This window comes from Kogia breviceps, chromosome 5 (assembly GCF_026419965.1).
Source record: "Kogia breviceps isolate mKogBre1 chromosome 5, mKogBre1 haplotype 1, whole genome shotgun sequence".
Classification (NCBI taxonomy): Eukaryota; Metazoa; Chordata; class Mammalia; order Artiodactyla; family Physeteridae; genus Kogia; species Kogia breviceps.
The window spans coordinates 105,155,268-105,176,335 of record NC_081314.1 but is presented as its reverse complement, the minus strand read 5'-3'; the positions used below and the strand labels follow the sequence as shown (position 1 = coordinate 105,176,335).

The 21,068-nt window shown below is 34.0% G+C and overlaps 1 protein-coding gene across 10 annotated transcripts in view; it reads left to right on the top strand.

Annotated features, from left to right (window-relative positions):
• Positions 1 to 21,068, top strand: part of EPHA6 (EPH receptor A6) — an 850,011-nt gene that overhangs the window by 362,463 nt on the left and 466,480 nt on the right. For all 10 annotated transcript variants that reach the window (XM_067034854.1, XM_067034853.1, XM_067034856.1 and 7 more), the window contains one exon: positions 7,171 to 7,326. In XM_067034854.1, the coding sequence (XP_066890955.1) occupies positions 7,171 to 7,326 (156 nt within the window). The remainder of the gene's footprint in view (positions 1 to 7,170; positions 7,327 to 21,068) is intronic.

Here is a 21,068-nt window from a genome sequence, read left to right as displayed (position 1 = left end):
TGTGTGTGTGTGTGTGTGTGTGTGTAAAAACACTTTCCAACTGTATTCCAGTCAATACCCAGAGACTTTAATTTTCTGAGGACAATGAAATTTCAAACATCAATAAGGGAAATTATATGGCAAGGTATGTACTTCATTAATATTTGTAGTATTTCAATAACTATACTCATGTATGTGCCTTTAATACATGCTTTTCATAAAAACTACTTTGTACTTTTTAATGTGTAACCCATCTTTTATCATTATTTTAGGCAACCACTTAAAGTTCCTCAAATCATAAATGTATTTTTTAAAATAGAAAACTGTGTTTTAACTTAGATTATTTATTATGTAATTTGATGAAAATATTTATATATTTTACATTTTATAGATCCCCACTACCAAATTACATTGTATTTATTTTTCTTTTTATTTAATTTTATTTATTTATTATTTTTGGCTGCTCTGTGTCTTTGTTCCTGTGTGCGGGCTTCTTCTAGTTGCGGCGAGCGGGGGCTACTCTTCGTTGTGGTATGCAGGCTTCTTATTGTGGTGGCTTCTTTTGTTGCAGAACACGGGCTCTAGGTGTGCGGGCTTCAGTAGTCGTGGCTCGCGGGCTCTAGAGCGCAGGCTCAGTAGTTGTGGTGCATGGGCTTAGTTGCTTCACGGCATGTGGGATCTTCCCAGAACAGGGCTCAAACCCATGTCCCCTGCATTGGCAGGTGGATTCTTAACCACTGCCCCACCAGGGAAGCCCTGTATTTATTTTTCTAGCATTCTTGCTACTTTTATCATAAGTACATGACACCAGAAAATTAAAAACTCATTTCATATATATCATAAATAATTTGTTTGTAATTTTCTTATTCTCAATTAATTATACTCACTCCAATTATATGATTAGTAATTTAGTAAAATCTAAAATTCTTTAAAGATAGTTGATTCAACATTTAGATTTAACTCCATTTCCTCAGGAAACTTCACCAAAATGAGTAAGAGAATATAGAAGGTTTACACTAACAAGGGCAAGGTAAGGGAGAAGAAAATACATCATGTGAGAAAGATCAACATGTCAACAAAATTGCAGAAAATGAAAATCAAATAGAGAAGTGGTAGCTCACTTAGCAATGGAACTTGGTATGACTGCCTGTAGGAAGAGAAGCTACTTTCACTTTGTGCTGTTCTGTTGGGTAAATGCCAAGGAGTGGAATTGTCAGAAGATATGTGTATGTTCCTCTATGGTAGATACTGCCAAATAGCCTCCCAAAGTGGTAGCATCACTTTCAACTAAAATATAGAATCAATGTAGATCTTCTTTATCCATTCATCTGTTGATGCACACAGATTTTTTCCATATCTTGGCTATTGAGAATAATACTGTAATGGACATGGGAGTGTAGATAACTTTTTCATATCCTGTTTTAATTTCCTTTGGATGTATACCCAGAAACAGGATTGCTGGGTCACATGGTAGCTCTGTTTCTAATTTTCCAAGGAACATCCATACAGTTTTCCATATTGGCTGCACCAATTTGCATTCCCACCAACAGTACACAAGGGTTCCCTTTTCTTTACATCCTTGCAATCATGTATCTCTTGTCTTCTTGATAATTGACATTCTAACACTTGTGAGGTGCTATATCCTTGTGGTTTCATTTACATTTCCCTGATGACTAGTGATATTGAGCATCTTTTCATGTACCTGTTGGACATTTGTATGTCTTCTTTAAAGAAATGTCTGTTCAGTTCCTCTGCCTACTTTTTATTTAACTGTACATTTTTTAATTGTTGTTGCTGTTGTTGTTATTGTGTTGTTTGAGTTCTTTATATATTTTATATTTATCAGATATATCAGATATATGGTTTGCAAATATTTTGCCCCATTCTATAGTTTGCCTTTTCATTATTGTTATTATTTTTTTGCTGTGCTGAAGCTCTTTAGTTTGATGCAGTCCCACTGTTTATTTTTGCTTTCGTTGCTGGTGCTTTTGCTGTCATATTCTAAAAAAAATCATTGCCAAGACCTATATCAAGGAGCTTTTCCACTATGTTTTCTTCTAGAAGTTTTACAGTTTCAGGTTTTATGTTTAAGTTTCTAATTCATTTTGAGTTAATTTTTGTAAGTGGTGTCTGGTCAAGTCCAAGTTCACTTTTCTGTATGTTGTTATCCATCATTTATTGAAGAGACTATCCTTTTGCCATTGAGTATTTTTAGCTCCCTTGACATATATATTTGATTGTTTATGTAGGAGTTTATTTTGGAGCCCTCTATTCTGTTCTAGTGGCCTATGTGTGTATTTTAATGCTGGTACCATACTGTTTCAATTCATATAACTTTGTAGTATAGTTTGAAATCAGGAAGTGTGATGCCTCTAGCATTGTTATTCTTTCTCAGAATTGCTTTGGCTATTGGGGTCTTTTGTGATTCCATAAATTTTAGGATTGTTTTTTATATTTCTATGAAAAATGCCATTGGAATTTTGATAGGGATTTCATTGACTCTTTAGGTGCTTCCAACATAGTGTGGACATTTTAACAATATTAATTCTTCCAATCCATGAACATGGGATATCTTTCCATTTTTTTGTATTCTCTTTAATTTCTTTATCAAAATATTGTAGTTTTCTTTGTACAGGTCTTTCACTTCCTTGATTAAATTTATGCCTAAGTATTTTACTGTTTTTTATGCTATTGTGAATGTGACTTTTATGCACATCATTAGAAAATTGATACAAAAATGACAAACATAAAATTAATATTGCTAATAAATAGCACTTACATTGGGTTGGCGAAAAAGTTCATTGAGTTTTTCTGTAAGATGTTATGGAAAAACCTGAATGAACTTTTTGGCCAACCCAATAAATTAATAGAAGATAAGCAACCAATAGAAAAGGAACAAAGGATATAAAAGGCAATTCATAGAAAAGTGTAAACAAATGACCAATAAAAGTATGAAAAAAAATGTGAAGCATTAGCGGGCATTAGGAAACTTCAATTAAAGTAACAGTATTTAACTCTACATATTGTCAAAAGGTAAAAGAGTGACTAACATTAATTATAGGGATTAGCAGGGTGAAAGGTTAGTGTGCTCACTTACATTATTGTGCATTTTAGAAATGTTTAGGAATGTAACATGGAAATATGTGTTAAAGCAAATAATAAACATACCCTGGCCCAGAGTGCCTACTCTTGGGAACTGAAATATAAGTATCATGGGGATGTTTACTGCAGCATAGTTTATAAAGTATTTCTTCCAAATGGGAGATTGTTGACACATATACTACAGATACATCACAGTGAATTAACTACAACCATTGACCTGGAGAGATTTCCATGTTATAATTGATAATTGATGAAAACAATCTAAAGTTTATTGATATTATCTCAATATTGAAAAATCAAAAACACTAAATCCTTCTGTTCATAAATATGTAAACATATATCTACAAGCAGTGTGTCGACATTTTAGGAAAATGATATTTGAAGAGGAAAGAAGGAAGAAAAGGTGGAGTTAAGCCAGATTTCTAAATGACATTTTAAAGTAAATGTTCATACAAAAAGAACATACATGTTATGATCTCATATATATATATATATATATAGTCATGAATGTTTTGAATATAGAAATATAGAGAAATTGAGAGGTACTAAAATGAAGGTTTAATCTGAAGGTCAATATCTGAATAGCTTCTTCTAAAAGTAAACATTAGAAACCACTGAATCAGATAATAATTTACTTTCCATCTTCAGTATTGATATATGTTGGGAAACAATCTTATTTTGGGTGGTTTGTTGTTTGGAAATGAAGTTCACATACCCTATAAACAGAGAAATAAGGAAGTGGTAGAGAAAGAAGGGATATATAAGAAAGTAATTTAAAAGTTTTTAAGACATAGGGACTGATATCCCATTTTTAACAAATACAAACAAAACCTAAAAGATATATATCATGCTCATTCCATTTACAGAATTATAGTAATCTCATATTAGACATTAGTGAATTAATCATTTATTTATTCACTCATTCAACTTTTCAGGCATTTATAAAAACTAAATATATACTCAAAATATGCTAAAGCATTGTAGATATAAGAATGGTAAGGCCCATGTCTGGCTTGTGGCAGTTACAAGAAGTTGAGGTGATAGTGTGATCAAGTATTTGTATCATATGATTCAGGCTAAAAACAGAGATGCATGCTGTATACCATTAATGTGTGCTATATAAGAAGAATGTTACTGCCTACAACAGTGGTTTTCTAATATTTTAACAGCATCATCCTTAATTTTTAAATGAAATTGTAGACTAAACCCTAATATTAAAATAGGGTAGTAATTTAAGAATCCAAATATATTTTATAAGTTCAAAATTTTAAGGTTTTCAAGGGCAATTTTGAGTTAACAAGCATTTGAAATTAGGGATAGACTTGAGAGTAGCTGCAACAATATTCAATTTGTATTTGTAGTTTTGCAGTAGGCAAAAAAAAAATATCACATGGATAGTAATTTCAATTGGAAAGATTTTGTTTCAATTGGAATATTAAAATAATCATTCTTGAGTTGTAGTTGAATCAGTTTCACAATTTTTACTACCTGCTTCCATCCCTTACTTAGAGTAATGCAACAAGCCAAAAAATATCTATAAATTTGTAGTGAGATGAATTATGCCATGGTCAGAACGTGCGCTGAGTAGACACACATTATCTTCTGCTGGAATTTAATTAGCAGAGTACTCACATGCTGTCCAATTCAATAAAACAAATAAGTACAAAGCACCGACTTTATGACAAGCACTGTGCCAATCTGTCCTTGTGGCACTTACAGCCATTAAACAAATAACTGCCAAGGGATTACTAACATGGAAAAGGCACAGGTGCTTTGAGAAACTAGTCTAGGGAGTCAGGTAGAGCTTTCTAAAATAAGTGAGACTTGAAAGATGACTAGGAGTCAGCAAGATGTGTGGGTCATAGGGTGGGGATAGAGAGAAGAGATTTTTCAACAGAGGAAAAGGCTCAAAGCAGAACAAAGAGCATAGTAAACTCAGAAATTAATGGAGTCCTTCAGCAATTCATTCATTCATTTACCAAATACTCATTAAGGGCCAAGTAATGCCTGATACTGTTCTAGGCCCTGGAGACACTTCAGTAAACAAAACAGACAAAAAAAAAAAAAACTCTGCCCTCATAGAGCATACATTTTAAGGGGAAATGGCTTAAAAAATTAAACATATCGAGTGTCAGATGTTGTTAAGTTCTTTGAGGACAAGAATAAGAATGGAGAGTAATATGGATTACTTGGGTAGGATGTAGCAGGAGTTGCAATATGAAAAGGGGAATCGGGGAAGGCTTTATTAATACAGTAATGTTTGAATAAAGACCTGATGTAAGGGAGGGAGAAAACCATACAGACAGCTGGATAAGAGCAAGTACTAAAAGCCCAATGGCAGGATAATGCTTTGGATGCCCAAGATTCTGAAGGAGGCCAGTGTGGCTGGAGCAGATTACTTGATACACAAAAAAGAGGTAGAAGATGCAAAGCAGGGTCACAGGGAATGGATGGGGAGCAAAATCATGCAATGCTTGGTAGGCAATTAATAGGGCAGTTGGCTTTACTCTAGGAGAATGGAAAACCATTGGAAGGCCCAGAGCCCAGTGATAAAATGATCTGATGTATTTTCCAAGATCACTGCCTGCTGAGTTGAGAATAGACAGTAGAAGGGCAAAGCCTTAACAGAGGGAGTTTGAGAGGGGACCAGCTTTATCTGATGTGGTTGGAACTGTAGGCAGGGTGAAGCCATGGGTGAACTGTAGGCAAGCCACGGGTGGAGTTGTAATCCAAGGTAAATATTTTAAACTTTAATGTAAAGATGATGGGAAGTCATCAAAGTTTTTTATACAAGGGGATGTAATGAACAGATTTCTGTGTTCAAAACTGCACTATCCAATACGGTAGCCACTAGCCAGACACATGAGGTTATTGCATGCTTGAAATGTGTCTAGTTTTAATTGGAATGTGCTCTAAATATAAAATATGTATCAGATTTCAAATACTTTTTTTTCCTTCCTGAATATATAAGCAGAAGCCTTACTCATAGATTCATTATTGTTAAATTAAGATTCTTGTTTATTTTTACACAGAACATTTTGTGAAAATGTGTTGAGTTAAGATACATAGCTTGTTAAAATATTTTTTAACATAATATTTGTCACTGGAAAATTACACTTCTTTTATTTTGTATAACAGTTTTAATTTAGAAAGTGGCCAGCAGTCATTTCTTTGAGACCAAAAACAATTAAGCCCCCCACCATTCAGGACCCCGGATGTGTACCTTATCGTAGGAACCTTTTTTGTAGGTCTTCCATTCCTATGAAAATGTTCAGTGAAAATGACAACATGGATTTAAGTGAATAGAAAATGAGGTTCAATGAAACATTTGATAGCATAACTTTAGTCATTTACATTTCATTTTCATTATGTTTTGTGAAAATTTAGTCATTAGCCTACAGTTTTCATGATTTTTGTCATATGTGCATAACAAATATACCTTATTTACTTGATATTTTGTTTACCCACTTCTAAACTTAAATTTTTAAATGAATTTATTTCAATATAATAAATAGAAAATTGTTTGCCACCGAAAAATAAAAAATGATCTTGATAAAAATGAAGCAGTGTTATCAAACTATAGCTATGTCCTGCTACAATCTCTGAGTCTAAGGACAGCTCTCATTTTGTTCAAAAAATATTTAGCCAGTAAGGAAGATGTTAAAGATATACCCACACTACCCTGGGACTTTCTCCTTAAATACTCAGAAGAGCTGAGGGAGAAATGGAATGGAAATCAATTTTAAAGAGTGTGATTCAACGTTATTTAATGCCATCTCCCAGAGCTACACAATCATTTCCTTTAATGTTGGCATCCCCATACTTTGGTAAGCACTGTTATTTTGCATATCTGTGTTTCAAGTATGCCTTTTAAAAGTAGCAACCTCAGCTAAAATATGAAGTCCCCATTGGGTAATTTATTTTGAATTACTAATTTCATTCATTAATATTAGCATGTATTGAATTTTCTGTGTATGTGTGAACTGAACTCTGACATCCAAAGTGTGTATAAGTTAAAATATGTTGTACACGTACAAATAAAATAACTCAAGCGATAATAAAAAAATATTGTTTTTCCTATGTTTGCAGCTTGCAGACCAGGATTCTATAAAGCATTTGCTGGCAACACAAAGTGTTCTAAATGTCCTCCACACAGTTTAACCTACATGGAAGCAACTTCTGTCTGTCAGTGTGAAAAGGGTTACTTTCGAGCTGAACAAGACCCACCTTCCATGGCATGTACCAGTAAGTCTGTCCATTTTGCATTTGAAAATCCCGTTTCCAACCCTTTTGGTCTTTTTATTATAAATTAAAAAAAAAAAGAAGTGACTTTACAAAATCCTATGCCATCAAGGCTATTTGTCTTTGATAATAGTCAAGGAAAAAGTTTCTCTGTCTTTCTTAGCATAATTGCTTTTCAGCTGCTTGCAAAGAACATATTTATTCCTCAAAAATCACATTGATCACTGACATGCATATACCAGCCTTAATTTGGAGGCCCTGCAAATTTTTCCTAGGCATAATCTGTCCTTAGGAAGTTAAAGCAGTTTAAGGCTTTTTGAGGCTCTATAAGCAAAACTTCTGTTTTTTGTTTTAACCCTTGAACTTTTGAAGGCACATCAGTTTAGGACCATTAAGTTTGCTGTGTGTGGGAGCTTCGATATGGAACTTTGAAAGTCATTGTGCTATTGTTATATAGAAAAGTTTGAGTCTTCCTTGACATTTGTCTTTAAAGGAAGATATTTTTGAGTTTGTCCACATTTCACCTCTCACTTTCTCTCTAATTTGGGGGTTGGAACCAATAGAATATTAAATCTAAGTGTGAAGGTCATTTTAATGCATGCACCAAAAGTTTTAAATTATTTGTATTCTCCTATTATTAAAGTATCATAAATTATCTGTATACTATAAAAATAAAAGTTAATATATTAATGCATTGCTAAGGTATGCAAAAGTAAAGTATCACCTCTTAGTTATAAAAGTCTTGTTAAATACGTCAATAAGATATAGTGAAAATTTGCCTTCTTGTTGATGATCTGGTGCCAAAATGTTGCTTATCTTATGTAATTCCACAGAGGCAAAAATGGATTGAAAATTATGTAATGCCACATATTCCTTAGAGACAGTGGAGATGTTCCATTTCTTTTAACTGATGCAGTTTATAGATTTCTGTACACTACTACAGACTTATAAAATATAAAATATTTTTATAGAATACATTTAATAAAAATACAGCACATTCATTAGTAGATGTAATTTTTGCTTTCTGACTGTAAGTGCTGAGTGACTACTTTCTTCAAAAAATTGTAGCCTGAGAAATTGCTACCTAGATATTTTTGTTTTCTAGTAACGTATTCTAAGTTTATAAGTAGGAAAAGGAAAATTCTAAATATAATTTCTCACCTAATTGTGGAAATAGTTTTAAACAGGAAAAGATTTCTATTACTATTTATATGTAATCCTTTTTGCACAATTGCTGTATATTATTATATTATATTGTGGACAACATACTCCAGCTTAGGTAGATGGTAGTGTCTCCAATGGCTACAATTGAGCCAGGCAAGAATCCCTGAAAACCTACATCAGAAACTAAATGGACTTCCTAGAAGAGTGATAGAGAAGAATCAGCTCTTTTTATTTTCTTGGAAGGCCATAAATAGACGATTGACAAAATGAAGGAATAAATTGTTTCCCATCAATATAACCCTTCAATGAGGTGACAGAGTAGGTAGTTAGGGAGGTTTAGTTCTTTGGAGTGAGAAACTATTAAGGAAATAAATATGGGATATAATAAGGTCTATGAACCTCAGTCATTGTTGAGTCTGATATGTGTACTTATTAGCTTAACATTTTATGTTTCTTGAATTTTCTCTCTTTAAAAACCACTTTTTTATGCTTGGTATTGTAAGTTATGTTTGCAATTATGCTAGCCTGCTTTCACTGTGCTAAGTGGAAGCAGAGAGGTTTAATTCTGGTCATCGCTGAGCAGAGCTTTAGACAGGGAACAACAGCATGCTGTATTGCCATAGGGATTAAAAGAGAGAACTCCAAAGAAGGGTGAAAACTTTTGTCAGATCTCGCCTTGTCCAGCCACAGGAAAATCCCCTCTCAAGGCTTCTCTCTGCTACTTCCTCGAGGACTTCTTTTCCTTGTTTCAGCAAAAACTTAGCATGGTGTACTAGTAAGTTCACCATCTTTTAGAGTCAAATTATCTGAGTGTAAACCTTGGCTTTGGTATTTACTAGCTATGTAGCCTTGGGCAAATTATTTAACCCTTTAACCTCTGTTGCACCATTCTTAGTGTTAATAACAATACTTACCTCATTCTGTTGTTATTTATAATGATTAAATATGTTAGTGTTTGAAAAGTGCTAAGAATAATACCTGGCACATAGCAGCTGCTATATAATTGTTTGATACAGAAAGCTGTTCTCTCACAGTTCATTTTGAAATAATATTTGATAAGTTAGTATTCAAGCTGTTAAATACTTTATGTTGATAGTATTATGCTGGGCTCACAGCTTCCATCATTTACATTCCTACAAACTGAAAGAAATAACGTACTGAATTTGTAAGACCTTTTCACAAAATATATTAAGTCCTCTACCTCTATGCATATCTAAATAAAGTTTTTTGAATTATACTCTGACGAGGTGAGAGACCCTAGCAATCATTATAATATATGCAGAAAAGCAAGGACCATAAACTCCAAAGCATCATACTTCCTAAAAATTGAAAGATTAGATTGTTAGGGAAGAAAACCCAGGAAAATGGTAAGCCAGGAGGTCATTGAACAATTAGAGTTAAGAGGACCAAGGTAACTTCACCAAGATACAGAACTTTTGAGGCCAAGGATCAAATAAGCAGTCAACCTTTCCATTTTTCATTAACCGTAAACAATAGCCAAATTCTAATAGATTTTTAATAGATGGAAGCTCCCTTAACTTCTAGATCATGTGTCTCTGAATTAGCCATTCTTTATCACCTTTATTCCAATAATATATTATCTAAAGGTCAGAATTTGTGTCAGGTAGACAGTCACATCACTTTCTGCTGCTTTTTTTTTTTTTTGCGGTACGCGGGCCTCTCACCGCTGTGGCCTCTCCCGCTGCGGAGCCCGGGGTCCAGACGCGCAGGCTCAGCGGCCATGGCTCACGGGCCCAGCCGCTCTGCGGCATGTGGGATCTTCCCAGACAGGGGCACGAACCCGCGTCCCCTGCATCGGCAGGCGGACTCTCAACCCACTGCGCCACCAGGGAAGCCCCTCTGCTGTTTTTGACTTAGCATTTGAAGCTATGCTTTCAGAGAATCTTCCTGGCATTTAAAAGGAAGCTTTTTTTTTAACCTGGTAAGGATCAGGGGCAGGGAGATTTTGAATGTTTGGGTTTAAAGGAAAATGGAGGATCAACGTTTTGAAAATGACTAAGACATTTGTCTAGTAAATGGCCTAGTAGGGAAAGAGCTCCTAGATAGATATTGTATGTAATCATATGAGTGATTTGATTCTAAGGCTCTCAAGAGATCTTTCCCTGCTCCTTAGCTCTGTCATCAAAACAACAGCAACCCTTAAGTTTCTGGTACAACAAAGCATGTGACTTCACCATTAAGAGTTTTATAATTTCTTTGCATTTTCACTGTAGAGATAGGTATTTTTTTTTAATTTCATAATCTTGAGACATATGATATAATCACATAAATATTTTCATTAAGATTTTATTTTTAGATCAGTTTTAGGTTAAGAACAAAATTAAGAGAAAGTATAGAAACTTCCCATATACCTCCCTCCTCCCAACCCAGATATGCACAGCCTTCCCATTATCAACATCCTCCACCAGAATTGTACATTTGTTATATTTGATGAACCTGTATTAACACATCATAGTCACCCAAAGTCCATAGTTTACACTAGGGTTCACTATTGCTGTTGTACGTTCTTTGGGTTTGGACAAATGTGTAATGACATGTATGAATCATAATAGTATCATACACAGGATTTTCAGTGCCCTAAAATCCTCTGGGCCTATATTCATCTTTTCCTCCTACCAACCCATGGCAACCACTTATTTTTGTGCTGTATCCATATATATATATATGTATATGCTATATAATTTGAATCATATAGTAGAAGATTTCAGATTGGCTTCTTTCACTTAGTAATATGTGGTTAGGATTCTTCCATGTCTTTTCAAGGCTGGATAGCTCATCTATTTTCATTGCTGAATGGTATTTCATTGTCTGGATATACCACAGTTTGTTTATCCATTTACCTACTAAAGGACAGCTTGATTATTTTCCAGTTTCAGCAACTATGAATAAACTGCTATAAACATGCATGTGCAGGTTTTTGGATGGACATAAGTTTTCAACTCCTTTGAGTAAATACCTAGGAGTGTGATTGCTGAATCATATGGTAAGAATATGTTTAATTCTGTAAGAAACCGCCAAACTGTACTATTCTGCATTCCTACAGTGAATGAGAGTTCCTGTTGCTCCACATCCTCATCAGCATTTAATGTTATCAGTGTTGTGGATTTTGGTTATTTCTAATAGGTGTGTAGTGGTACATCATTGTTGTTTAAATTTGCATTTTCTTTTTTTTTTTTTTTTTTTTTTTGTGGTACGCGTGCCTCTCTCTGTTGAGGCCTCTCCCATTGCGGAGCACAGGCTCCGGACGCACAGGCTCAGCGGCCATGGCTCACGGGCCCAGCTGCGCAGATTCTTAACCACTGCGCCAACAGGGAAGCCCTGCATTTTCTTGATGATGTGATGCAGGGCATCTTTTCATATGCTTATTTGCCATCAGTATATCTTCTTTTGTGAGGTGTACACAGAAAGATTTTTAGGTGTTTCAAATGGCTACAGTTTAAAAAAAGATGTCTCATAATCAAAGCTAATCCCTCAAATATTGGCTGTGGAGAGGTGATCAAATCCTTCTGTCTATTGGGCTGGGCTATTATTGTTAACTTCCTCTTTTGATTTTTTGTTTCCACTAACTCCTTCCTCACCACCTATAAGTGTACTCAAACTTCTATCATTAAATAATGTTCCCAGTCCAATAGTTTTTCTCCCAAACCAAATACCTTGAAAAAGCAGTCTTCATCGGCTATGGCTACTTCTTCACACACTTTTAATTTACTTTTTACTCTACTACATTCATATTTTTGCTCTTCACTCTCCTGCAATCATGTTTTTCTTTGTGTGAACTGTGTCAGAAAATAAACTGTGTAAGAAAAATTCACCAATGATCGTATTTGCTGTATTGTGTTAGAAACATTTTTGTCTTGTTATTCATGACATTTAACTCTGTTGTTCTCTTCCTTTTTCTTGAAACTATTTGTTCTCTTTTATTCTAAGACTTTGCAATCTCCCCTTTACCCACTTAATTTTCTTAACATTGTGTTTGTTACCATGGATAGTTTCTCTTCTTTTGCTTACCTGTTAAATACTGATTTTTCTCATGCTCCTTTCTTAGCTTTCTTGTCTCATCACATGTTCTTAATCTCATGGCTTCAACTAGCACCTGTAAATAGATGATGCCTATATTTTTATCCATATCCCAATCTTCTCTCTTAAGGTCCAAAGTCACCTAGCCAACTCATTACAGGATCTGATAACCTGTGTGTCCCATAGAAACCTGCCCACATCTCAAATCTTGTATCATACCATACTCTCCTTGGTTATTAAACTCATGAACTTCCATGATGCTGTACTTGTTCTCATCCTTAATGCCAGCAGTTTCCTCTACACGAAGTGCTCTCCCTTTAGGTACTTTTATGGTTGTTTTCTTTTTGGCAGTCAGGCTCAAATATCAATTCTTATGACAGGCATTTCCTGATCACCTGTTCAAAAATAGAATCCCTCCCAGTTGCTCTTTTTTATATCATATATTTTATTTTTTATGCATTATGTCACTCTTTGAAATTATCTGATTTATTTTTACACTCACTTCCTTGTTTATTGTCATTCTACCCATAGTAGATTACAAGGGGATCATGAATGTTCTTTCTTTACTGTGTCTCCAGCACTAATAATAGTACCTGGCAAATACTAGGCAAAATAAATAAATATTCGAAGAATGAATAAACTAATAATTTTAGCTCACCTACAAAAGTAAATTTTATTACTTCCTAACTCAGCCTGCTCATCTATCCCAGCTTGTTTCCTTATCCTGGTGAATCCTCATCTACCCATGCATCCAAGCAAGAAAGCTTAGAATCATAACCCCTGTCCCTACCCTTGATGTGTCCAAGTAGTCACAAGGCTTATCAGTTTTACTTCTTAGTATTTCTTCTGTCCATTCCTTCATATCAACTCCTGGTCCTTTCCTTTTTGTTAAGGCCCTCAACTCTTTCTTGGGCTAATTTAATAATATTTTGGCAAGTCACCTTCCTTTAGTCTTCCATCCCTCCAAATATTCCAAACTATTAGAAAATATTATTTTTAAACAAAAACAGAACCTTGATCATATTACCACTTCTTCTGCCCAACATCTTTCAAAGCCCAACACCTATTTGCCAAAATTGTAAGAGTCAATCCAAGAACATCAAAAGTCCAGCCCTGGCCTCTTTCTCCATCTCTAATTTTAACTATATTAGGATCTCTCAAACAGTCCTAATATCCAGTTATACCAGCAACATACTTGTAAGTTTGGATCTTCTTGATTTTTAAAACATTGTTTTAAAAATCAAAAATGAATGTTTTTAAAACATTCATTGTGCTTCTCTTACATGAACTGCAAAGTATATTAAAGAAATTAAGAATAAGAAATTTAAAATGAAATGCTAAAGTGTTTTCTCTATTATCTTAAGCTACTTCATAAACTCTTAATTTTATTTCTCAGGTGACTCATTAATGTATGTTCTGTGCTTTAAAGGATGAGCCGTGGAGTACACTCCAAAAAATCAGCTCTTGGTCAATTAGGGCTGCCTCTGAAAGCAGTTCAGAGCACAGGAGACTCTGCTGCCTGCCAAGAAGTCTGTTATCAAAATAACTGTCTAAGGCTTTTCTAGGCCAGAAGGGAAAAATGCTCACTAAGGTTGGAGAAACAAAGGACTATAGGAGTTACTAAGAAAGTACTTGTCAAGCAAGAAAGGCAGAGAGCATGAAAGGACTGAGAGAAATGAAGTGAGGGTCTAATATATGGATGCATAAAAAGTTAGACAAATGTAATTCCACAGTCATCACGTTTTCACTTTGATGTTTCTCATGTGTTTAAATCAATAGGAGGATTTTTTTTTTAGTTACTGAACAGGTGCTGGAAGATTAACACATTCAATAGAACATTTGTGCTGCCTACTTAGAAAAGTTCAAAACATAAAATGCAAATCATATATATGGGTACTTATGTTGCACATCATTAAGAATTTCACTTTTCTTGGTCATCTAAATATGTAGTCAAGTACCTTGAGTAAAACGGTTTCTTCCAGTTTCATTCTTAATACATAGGCAAATACCATGTCTTTTTATCTTTATATTTGGTATACAGTGACAGTGGTTGGAATGAAAGTGTAAAAGTTGAATTTATTTTTGCTCTAAGGTTAATATTGTAAAACATGGCTTCTTTATTTCTGGAATGATTGGCCACTTGAGAAAGTCATTATTCTCTCACTTTTACTTTGAATAGAACAAATATTGTGTTGAGATGCATCAGGAAAGGTGTTCTTCCCCGTTTCATCTACCCTACTCAGGTCCTCCACTCTGGGTGGGTATAGGATGCTCCCATACAGATACCTCTGCTCTACTTGCTAATTTTTCTTTTTTTGCCCCATCACTTTCGTTTCGCTTTCGCTTTCGCTTTCTCTTTCTCTTTCTCTTTCTCTTCCTCTCTCTCTCCCCTAAGCTTCTTTTGCATGGAAAAAAACATTCTGGTTCCTTGCTTTTCTGTCTCACAACTGAAAAAACAAAAGCGCAGCTGATTGTTTAGGTGACTGATTGTAAACACAAGCTAGCAGCCACAACTTTGCAGAAGCCAGAATGGGAGATATTGCATAAATGGATGTATTACCTTTAACGGGCTGTGTTACATTCTAGACTTGTTCTCATTATAGAAAATAACTCTAAATATTTGCTTTATTTTTAAAATTAAAATGATTCTTATATTATAGGATAGATACCTGTATGTAATGAATCCCAGTTTCCCTAATACGGATCACTGATGTAAGATGTCACTTGAGCTTCATGGAGTTTCCTAAACATAAATAGTTTAATTTTTATTTCAGGCAAGTTTCTTTTACCAAATTACCTGGGAGAGGTTCCTCCATAGGAAGCGATATTAAGTGGTTATTCTGCTGATGCTGAAGAATTGAATTACCACTTGCTACCAGGGCAAATCTGTTCTTGGCATCTACAGTTGGAGCTCAGAAAGAATTGTCCCATTTAATATCATCTACTTGTACACAACAGACCACTTACCATGACTAATCCATAATTGGAAAGAGAATATTCATAATTATCCCTATGGTGCTATGCCTTTTGAGAAAGATTTATTAATTGGCTTTAATCTATTCATTTATTGCTTTGCTTTTCCCTCCCAAAATATGACAGTGCTTAGTCTCATCATAGCTCTCTTATTTCTAATGAGTATTCAATTAAAAATAACTGACTCAGACACAGAAAGGGCTGTATGTAGGTGTGCAAGATTTTTTTCTTCGTGATATTTAGCGAAACTGGATGATTTTTTACTCGAAACACCCAAGCGCAGGCTGCTCATGATTTCATTTGTGTTTTAGTGTGCTTTTATTATGAATGTGGTTTTGCTATTTAACTCTTGACCTACACAATTATAGCATATTTCTGTAGTTTTTAGAATTAGTTATTCTATGGGTTTATATTGAAGGTTTTTTCTGCATTGATGAAAATAGTTGATAACTGTGTTTTTGAATTTTTCCAAGGTAAAATTATGTCCACGCTCTATGGCATAGAAATTTGGAGACACAGATGCTTATTTTTCAAGTTTTGAGTGTCTATGGAACTGTATTTTGAGAAGCTTTTATTCCTTCCCAATGAGATATGGGTGGCTGTCCATTTTGCTATGGGTTTTTATTAGTTAATACCAGTTTTCATAATATAAACATCCACTTCTTACATGATTTTCAAGTCACATGGTTCTCTCTTGAATCAATAACACTGGATTCTTGTAAAGATTATAACCTTGAACTCTCTGCTCTCCAATATTTTTCAAAATTTGCACTATGTGAAAAATAATTCTTGTAGGGTTGCACGAAACTATGCATTCTATTCATCTTAGTTAAAGCACATGCCACCTTTGGATCAAGCTAGACCAGAATAGACCTGTATACAAGAATACATGTATTTCAGTGCAATATGTTCATTTGGTAAGCACCAGTCACCTTTTCTATAAAACAGGGATATAATTAACTACCTTACAGGTTTGTTGTGATAATTAAATGAAATAAGTCATGTGAGATATTAAGTACACTCCTTAGAACAAAAAAGTGCTAAAAATTTTTGGTTATATATTTTTGAATACATGCCTACAATGTATAAAAGTAGTCAGCTCTGCCTGAGGACAATGGGAAGGTGTAACAAAGGGGGTAAACACCTAAATCAGAACATGAAGAATGAGTAGGAATTTTCCACAGAGCAAAAAAAAGTAAGGGAACAGTGTGTGCAAAGGCATTGAGACACAGCAAAAGGGAGAAAGAGGCTAAGGGGTGGGCCTAGTTATAAAGACAAATGTAGACAAGGTTGAGAGATTTATATTTTATTCTGGAAGTGAATGGTATTTAGTCTATTAGATTTCTTTTTAAATTTTTGTTTCCTTTAACTATGAGTCTTAGAAATAAGAGAAAATGTAGCAAAAATGATCTAAGTCTTCATTCACAGTATTATGAAAACACTAATGGACAAGTCTTAATTTTACACATCAATTTAGTTACTGAAGTAAGTACAATAATATTGAAAAAAATGAGAATATGTAGAATTCAAAGGATTTGAAGTGCACATGTTTCTGTATCTTGAGCAGTATTTATCTTGAAGATTTAATTTTCAGTTACTCTTCCGTAAATATTTTTAAATGCTTTAAGGTAACATAATTAAAAGAAATCTGTCGTAGGAAGGCAATAAATTGCTTTCTAATTTGTGTGTTTTGAAAATTTGCATTTGACAGTACTCTCTAAGCAAAGCACTATAAAACATTTTTCTATTTATAAGATGAATACATTGTGACAGAAAATGTGACAGAAAAAAAAATCTAAACATAAAAAGACCTAGGTATCATCCTACCACTAATACATTTCATGACCTTGACATAATTACAAAACTTTCCTGGGCCTCATTTCTTTATATGAATAAATTGATTTAGTTCCTTCCCTGTGGTGAGCTTGAAGCCCCAGTTTTATGATTATTCATCATCCATTTCCAAATATACAAACATTTTATGAACAAAACATTGATAGAGCACATAGTGGTTTAGATATGAATACAAAATTTTGTTTACAGGGCTCCTATTGAATACCTTTTCAAAGATTATATAGAGAGGATATTAGATTAATAACAAAAATATAGATAAAGTTAAAATTGATAGTGATAGTGCAAAGAATGAAATGACTTTTAGAGTTTTAAATTACTTCTATACAGATCTGACAACTGATATTTTTAGTACATTATTAACGTCTGAAGATGTACTTTTCCATTTATTCATATAATTTACTCCTTTGCAAAACATTTGCCTAAACATATCTAGATGATTTTATATATATATATATATATATATATATATATATATATATTCTGCTGTCTCTTTAACATAGATAAACAGAACTATTTTTCTCTCATTCGTAAACTCAGATGGAAATAATATGCTTTTTTTAGGAAGCTGTACTATAAAGTCTTGGTAGTCATTAAATTAACAAACACATTTTTAAAAAATATTTATTTATTTATTTATTTGGCTGTACTGAATCTTAGTTGTGGCATGTAATATCTAGTTCCCTGACCAGGGATCAAACCCCGGGCCCACTGCATTGGGAGCATGGAGTCTTAGCCACATGACCACCAGGGAAGTCCCCAACAAACACATTTAAATTATTGCCAGGTAGTAAGTTAAGAACTGGAAAATATAGTTTAATAAAGTTTAATAGGCAATAGCCTTTAATGATTTTCCATTATTTGGATCAAATTTTCATTGTTCTTAAGGTTAAAAAAATGCATCTGTAAGCCACAATTAGTTATAGAGTTAATGGGTGAATGAATAGTCACTCTTCAGTTAATATGAAAAAGACCCCTGTTTATTTATGAGTTAATATATTTCTGTAATTATAAGCATGAAATATGAAATCTACAGCAAAGTATGTAGTAACTGAAATGTGACCTGTAAGTTTGCTCTCCTTCACTGTCAACCTTTATTTAAAGGGTGTTCTGCAGAATGCTAGTATTCTTTCATATGCTTCTTAGAAAATAACATTCCATGAATAAACATTTGGGAAATGTTGGATTCAACAAAGTGAAGCAAATTGTGTTTCTTTTGTTTCAGCATCAATCTGCCAGAGGAATCTTAATTTGAGCACTGAACTCATTTTTTTTGTGACATCTCATGGGACTTGAGATATTATGCAGGATGTATTTTGGGAAATATAGTTCTGTTTAAAACATCTTACATAAAGAAAAAATTTAAATTAAATTTTAAAAATTGTAGCTCACCTGGCCTCTGCTACTCTGAGAGGAAGATGGGGGCTGCAGGGCCAGATGCTCTTCTGGGGAGGGACAGGACCGCATTGAAGCCAAAAAAAAAAAAAAAGGAAGAAGAAGAAGAAGATTGAAGTGTGTTTTTTTAATAGAAATAAAATTGTAGTTTTTATTTAAGTTTATTACATGATGGGCTAGAAAAACAGCTAGCTGCAAATTAGGATAACTGTCTTTTTCTTATGAGGTTGATTTGGAGGGTGTAGTGTAGAGATAGCTTTTTTCTATGTGAATTTCTTGTTTCCTTTAAAGAAAAAAAAATCAACATAAGAAAATCCCTGAGAGTTTTCAGTACAGATGTCTCCAGAAGAGTTATTGCCGCCAAGATTTTTTTTTTCTGTGTGTCACATAATCTGTGTATAATTTATAAATGATAACAAAGCAGTCAGACCACATTCATAAAAGCCCAGTGACACATAATTTAGTTGAATCTGAGGATTAGAATTAATTGTCTCTCTTTGTTCTAAGTTCTAAATCTTAGTAAATGATTCATGCATGTCATTACAGCTTAATATTTGCATGAAATCACAGTTTAGCTGGCATAATTTAACAGCAATTAAAAAGCTATTTAATTGTCATGCAAATTGGTATGAGAGCCCTTGAGGAAGAAGGGTGTCTGCCGTTTGTATTTAAGTATCTCTAGGCGGACAGTCATATACTTGCAGACACCCATAACATAATTGATAACATTTTTCCTGTTCTTGGAAATGTAAGTGAATAATAATTCATGTTTTTCCATTATAAATAAGAGAAAAGAACAACAATGTGAATATATCATTCTGTAGGAAGACATTATTATGATAGTGATAATGAATCTTTATCTCCTAGCCATGAGTCTAGGTTGGAGGTAAAGAACTATGCCTATCCCTGTGCTCTAGTTTATAATCCCTTCCATTTTTTCCTTTCTGAAGGTAGACGTTTCTTAACTCTCCAGAAAATGAAATGACATAAAGCAAGGTATGAAGAAACCTTTTAGAAAAGCTAACTGTCCCTTTTCTAGGTCTAGCTTTAGGTGGTATACATATAGGTGTCTGAGTCCTACCCATTAGGTTGCTAATATCAGGATCCAGCAAAATGAAAATATAATACTTCTTAATATCTCAAAGCCAATACACAATCATGTAGATTTAGGAGTGATGTTATGCTACTCTAACAGTATATAACAGATCTTGCTACTGAGTCCTCTGTACTCATTTAGACCATTCCCCACATTGCAGCCAGAATGCTGTTTTTGAAACACATCACTTCTGTAGATGGAATCTGTTAGTTTCTTCCTGTTAAGTATAGAAACATATTCAGACTCATTCCAGTGAGCCAGCAGTCTGGCATTATCCGACCCCTTCCTGTTCCTTACAACTCACTTCTTGCTTCCTCCTGCATTCTAGCTACAGTGATCTTCTGACAGTTCCGTGACTATTTTAAAATCTTTTTTGACTAAAGAGCCACACATCTTCTACCTCTAATATTCTTCCCACCCCTCTGAATGTCTTCCACATCACCTATCTGAGGCCTTCTCAGAATGTTTCTCAGGTTATTTCAGCTCCTATCCTTTTGATTTCTGCAAATGCACTTACTATGATTTGAATTTTATTCTTCTGTTTGTGTGGGTGTGTGTTTATCTAGCCATTCAGCTAAAGTGTTAATAACAAGAAAACAGAAATAACTTTTATCACATTCATGCTGTAAGCCCAAGATCTAGCAGAATATCTGGCACACATAGGAGTCACTAAAAATATATATATTTAATGAATGAATGACCATATCTTGAAATCCAAAAGAAGCTTATATCAAAAGTTGAATTTCTTTCTATGGAGAGAATGTCACAGGGAATTCTTTCCCTCCTTCTAAGCAAATTTTCTTGATAGCAGAAATTTGAAGAACTGTTTAGATTTCTTAAAACTAAGCTTTGCAAAATACGACAGGAATGTTAATTAGTTATTTATGCAATAAATTATTTTTCAAAATATCTGTCATAAGCACAGTCTCTTACAGAAAGGATTCTGTGGTGTTTCACAATATAACACGTAGCGCAGTGCCAGGCACCTAGTAGACCTTCAGTTAATATTTGTTCAGTGAATGATATGAAACTGAGGTTTGAAGGACTCGGATAAGTGTAAAAGATTATTGACACAATTTTAAGAAAAGGCTGGAATAAAGGATATAAATACTCTATGCAGTGTGATCCGTATGGAAAAATAAGCAGAAAAAAGAGAGCAGATGTTCATCCACGAGAAACATGGTTTGTGCACTTTTTTTCTTGTGTCATGCGGGGCACTGTTGTGGCC